This window comes from Olea europaea, chromosome 15, assembly GCF_002742605.1.
Source record: "Olea europaea var. sylvestris chromosome 15, O_europaea_v1, whole genome shotgun sequence".
NCBI lineage: Eukaryota > Viridiplantae > Streptophyta > Magnoliopsida > Lamiales > Oleaceae > Olea > Olea europaea.
This window is the reverse complement of record NC_036251.1, coordinates 4583920-4588637: the sequence shown is the minus strand read 5'-3', so window position 1 is coordinate 4588637 and position 4718 is coordinate 4583920. Positions and strand designations below refer to the sequence as shown.

The 4718-nt window shown below is 32.8% G+C and overlaps 1 protein-coding gene across 1 annotated transcript; it reads right to left on the bottom strand.

Annotated features, from left to right (window-relative positions):
- Positions 1-64: 64 nt before the first annotated feature.
- Positions 65-3361, bottom strand: LOC111409891 (peptide chain release factor PrfB2, chloroplastic-like). The gene is made up of 5 exons (XM_023039988.1): positions 2840-3361; positions 2154-2366; positions 1356-1457; positions 1012-1149; positions 65-593 (listed from the first exon to the last, which is right to left on the bottom strand). Exons 1-5 carry the CDS (start codon positions 3254-3256, stop codon positions 267-269), a joined length of 1197 nt encoding a protein of 398 aa, XP_022895756.1. The 5' UTR covers positions 3257-3361; the 3' UTR covers positions 65-266.
- Between the last annotated feature and the right edge of the window lie 1357 nt (positions 3362-4718).

Sequence of the window (4718 nt, the reverse complement as noted above, 5' to 3'; positions counted from 1 at the left end):
ATTAACCTTGGAAAAGCACGTTTAAAAATGAAGAACTAGTTTAACAAGACACTTTTTCTAGTTACACAATAAAACCATGCACTTGTGATTTTTCAAGTCCTGTTATAGACTTACAGTGTTTGTTAGTCAACTAATTAATTCTGTTAATTTAGCAGACAGCGTGTCTAAACGTGAAAAAGGTGAAACTTCAGTGATTAATTTGGGGAGGAAAAAAGAGTTTGGCGACCAAAGTGAAACAACTGTACAAGTGGGCAACTCACAGCTTTTTAACCAGAAAAGGCTGCATACCTTTCATTTTGACAAGAGGCACTTACTCCAGTAGGAATGTGAGTTATCCGCACAGCACTCTCAGTTGTGTTAACATGCTGACCCCCAGCTCCCCCAGCTCGAAATCGCTCAATTCGAAGGTCAGATTCATTAATTTGCACACGGGAAAATCCATCACCTAGAATTGGAATTACAGCTACAGAAGCAAATGAAGTATGCCTGCGCTTATTGCTGTCAAACGGTGAGATCCGTACTAAACGGTGTGCCCCAACTTCTGCTTTGGCATATCCAAATGCATACTCGCCATCAACTCTGATTGTTGCCCGCTTAAAGATGCAATTGTGTAAAGTTTAGAAAATTAATAGAAATTGTCGAGACAATAACATAAATAATTCAAGTGAAATTCGCATATATGATTTCTCTGATATTGTCCAGTTAAAAATGAATGTAACGAAGACGAGGAAAGAAATATATTGAGAATAAATATTTCGAGATAATAACAGAAGCGATTTGTTTTATGTTTGAAGTTGCTAATATGATAATAACTTATGTCATCTAATATTAGGAAGAGAGGCACAAAGCACTGGTTATGGAATAGCACTACTTCCTATAAACCAGGTTTATATCAAAGGGCCAACGACGACAATCAACTGTTGTCCAAGAGGCAATATAGCGTGCACAGACTCTATTAACACCAAAAAATATATTAAACGTTAAAAACATAAAGGTGGTAAGAACATCAACCTTGATTCCTGCCATCTCGCCAGGCATTTCATCCACAACGGTAACTCCAAAGCCTCGACGTTCAGCCCACTTCTTATACATCTGCATGACCATTGAAGCCCAGTCCATGCTCTCGGTACCACCAGCTCCAGCTTGAACCTATAATTAGTGGAAAAAGATTGTTTTCACCTAAACGATTAAATGAGTGCAATCACATCCTGATAATTATTCCACTAAAACAGGTTACAGAATCCATAAAGAAATCACAAACAATTACAAATTTTTACATGGGGAATAAAAAATCAGAAGCAACTCTCTATTGATATTTTAGAAGCACTAAAAAGATGGTCATTCACAATGTTTACCTCTATGAAGCAAGAACAAGAATCATGCTCCCCAGCTAACAAAGCTTCAAGCTCTTTTTCCTTGATATTTCTTCTCATTGTAAGTAGAGTATTTTGAGATTCCTGTAATTAGGAGAATAAAAAGTTAATTTACTTAGGAGAATAAAAAGTTAATTTGAAAGTAACTCCTGTGGAAGAATCACAGTTTCAATATCTACATCATCCCCAAAACTAAAACGCCACCAAAATGAATGTGAATAGAGATTATGCCCTTGTTTGAGCCCAATTATTTATTTTTGGCGAAAATACATTTTAGAATAGTGTTTTGTTGGAGAATGTATGGTTAAAAAGTAAAGAAAAATTTTGAGACTACGTGTAAAATTATTTAAATGTGTGGTTGAAAATGAGTTTTGAAAAAATTAATTTTTGGAAAAATGGGGGGCAAACATAGACATCTGGAGAAGATAACACTTAAGGACAGTGTTCTACACTACTCTCCAAACCATCAGCCTTTCTAACTACATTTTCTTGTATTTAAATTATTATTTAATTAACCTCCTTTTATTTAAAATTCATTATATTAAATATATATATGTATACACAATTAACTTTTCTCTCAACAAGCTTTAGTCATGTAAATTCAATTACACGATCCAATTAACTTTGATAAATGTTTATAGTGTTAATGAGGCCATATGAATTTAGGAATAGTAATGAAAAAATAGAAATGAGTTGTTTCCTGCCAAAAGTAGAAACAGTGTGAAACACTAAATAGAACAGAAAGATACATGCCTAGAAAGAGAATAACTGAGGCCCCACCGATTCCAATTCTGCATCGTTCTCTTCCCGAGCAAGTTTTATCATTTCAATATGCTCAAGAAGTTCTTGCTCAAATGCATTAACCTCTTTCATTTTTCCCATAAGTGAACCGTGCTCACAGCTTATCTTCCCGGCATGCACTGGATCATTCCACAGGTCTGGCTTACTCAGCTGATCAGATAATATCTCCAACTTAGGTATTAACTTTTTCCACTGCCACCAGAAAAGGATGAAAATGATAAAATTTAAGTGTTAACACCACAATAAACTGAAAAACTCATAATAGTTTAAAATCATTCACGTCTGGACATTAACAATACAAGTTTCTCTCAAAACACTCATGTTCACTATTCTGCCACCCTAAATGACCATATAACAGACAATTCTATCTCATATATACAGTTTATTTCAAATCCAAAATCCATCCCTAGAATTCAAAGAGTGAACTTTGCTTGATTCTTTTTCAATTATTGCAGTTGAAACGTCCAATTTGGCAAGTAACCAAAAACACATAGCAAATTATTGCATTTGAAACATTCACACAATTGGACAAATAATCTAAACACAGAACATTAGTAAGATACAATCCAAATCATCAGAGTGTCATGAACCTAGTCTCATTCAGATTAATAGAAAATGATAAACCAATTAACATATGGAAACATGTTGTAGATGTGTTGCAGTACCCTCAGGCGTTTCTTGATAAGATGAATTGACTGAGCGATGGCAGAGGCATGGCTTTTCCAATCACTCTCATTTTCATCATATATGGTCCAACCATTAGCAATTATACCCTCCACCGTGAGCCCATCAGAAGTGGATTTCTCAATTGCAGCCTGCGAACTCAATAAACGCGCAGTAACAGGCATACATGGGATATTCAATTTTTCACGCAAAAGTGAAGAAAACCAATTAATTCTATTACACAGAAAAACATGCCCGGATGCTAGAATTGACTTATTATAAATCGAAGTAGAATGTTGATAGTGGGGTTCAGAGAGAGGAGAGTAGAAATGGGTAAATAAGTGAATTTTGAGACTGGGGTTATTGAATATAAGTGATGATTTCTGGTTTCGCAATCTTTTTAGTACTGTTAACGACATTCTTTGATAAAGTACGGTGAGATTGATCAAGAATTACAAGGGGAAAACCCCAAGAATTGCAGACAAGGTTTAAGGCAGATGCAATTAGGGAAGGATAAAACGACGGCGTACATCGAAGATTATGGCTTAAATTACACCATGGTGCTTCGAGTTAAAGATGTTTCCACATTTGACTTCTTCCTTTTTCTAATTTTATAGGTTACAAATTTTATTTCATGACTTATAGAAATCTTTACCATTATATTATGATGCTTTCTCTTTCCATTGAACTATTTTCTTTAATTATTCATTAGAGCAATTAAAATCTCGAATCTTTTCCAAGCAAACAAACTCATAAAAAAAGAGCGGCAAGTCAAATAGTGTGTCAATTGGTTAATGGTCATAAAAGCTAATTCTTCAAAATTTACATACTTTTTTTTTGCGAGTGAAACAAAATGACTCAATTTGATAGGAATTAAAATCAAATTTTTTATAATTTTTTATAAAACTGATGATGTGTGATCGAAAAGTTATAAATCATATGTAGTTAAAATAAATTGTTGATTTTAACTTCAATTAAAATTTAGATTTTAATCCATATTAAATAGGGACAATGTATATTTTTGACACAATAATATGAAGAATAAATTCCTCTAGTTACCTCGCTTTTGTATTTGTATTACATTATCTCAACCGTCTAAAATTACAAGGACGACATCCCAATCCAATGACAATTGTCTATTTAGATGATAAAAAGACATGTAATAGGCAGGTGATAAATTACAAGTTGATATAATTATCCAAAAGTAATTTTCCTCCATTTTTAAGCCCATTTGAATATCATTATTTGGGTAAAATGAAATTTTGAATAATGATTTTTTAAAATAATGTATGGTTTTAAAGTAGAGAAAAATTTTGAATTTACATGTAGAATATTTTATAGTGTGAATATATAATGAAAATGAGTGTGTGTATACATATATAAAGTTCTGAAATAATGATTGTAAAAAACGGACAATATTACTAAGTGGGCGATCCGCCTTTTGCGAAGTATAAATTTAGAGTATATTTCCTAGGTACATATGTATCAAAGATTTCTTCAAAATGATGGAAGTTATTTATGAACAGCTATACTCATTGGTCATTTATCACGTGCCTGTCACATGGTCTTTTCACATCTTAAATAGAAGATTTCATCAAGTTGGATATTGCATGCAAAATTTTAGAAGGTTGGGGACATTAGGGAAATTACCATAATATTAACCACACATCTTTGATCTATATTACTGATAGGGACTATAATGGTATTTCGCTAGTTTGTTCATTTATTTATTTTTTCACTTCCGCGCTATCAAAAACTGATCACACTAAATACATAAAGATGTTCATATTATGTAAAATTAATACATAAAGTCCTTTTGTATCCCATCCCATGAGGACAAACAATTTATTTGCAAAAAATAAAAAATAAAAAAAAAATTCT

Bases quoted from the DNA above. Each gene is read 5' to 3' on its own strand.
- LOC111409891 (XM_023039988.1), bottom strand. From the start codon at position 3,256: ATGTCGTTAACAGTACTAAAAAGATTGCGAAACCAGAAATCATCACTT. The intron at 1,150-1,355 runs GTAAACATTGTG...CACTAATTATAG, and splicing joins CTTGTTCTTGCTTCATAGAG to GTTCAAGCTGGAGCTGGTGG. The intron at 594-1,011 runs GTTGATGTTCTT...TGCATCTTTAAG, and splicing joins GCGAGATGGCAGGAATCAAG to CGGGCAACAATCAGAGTTGA.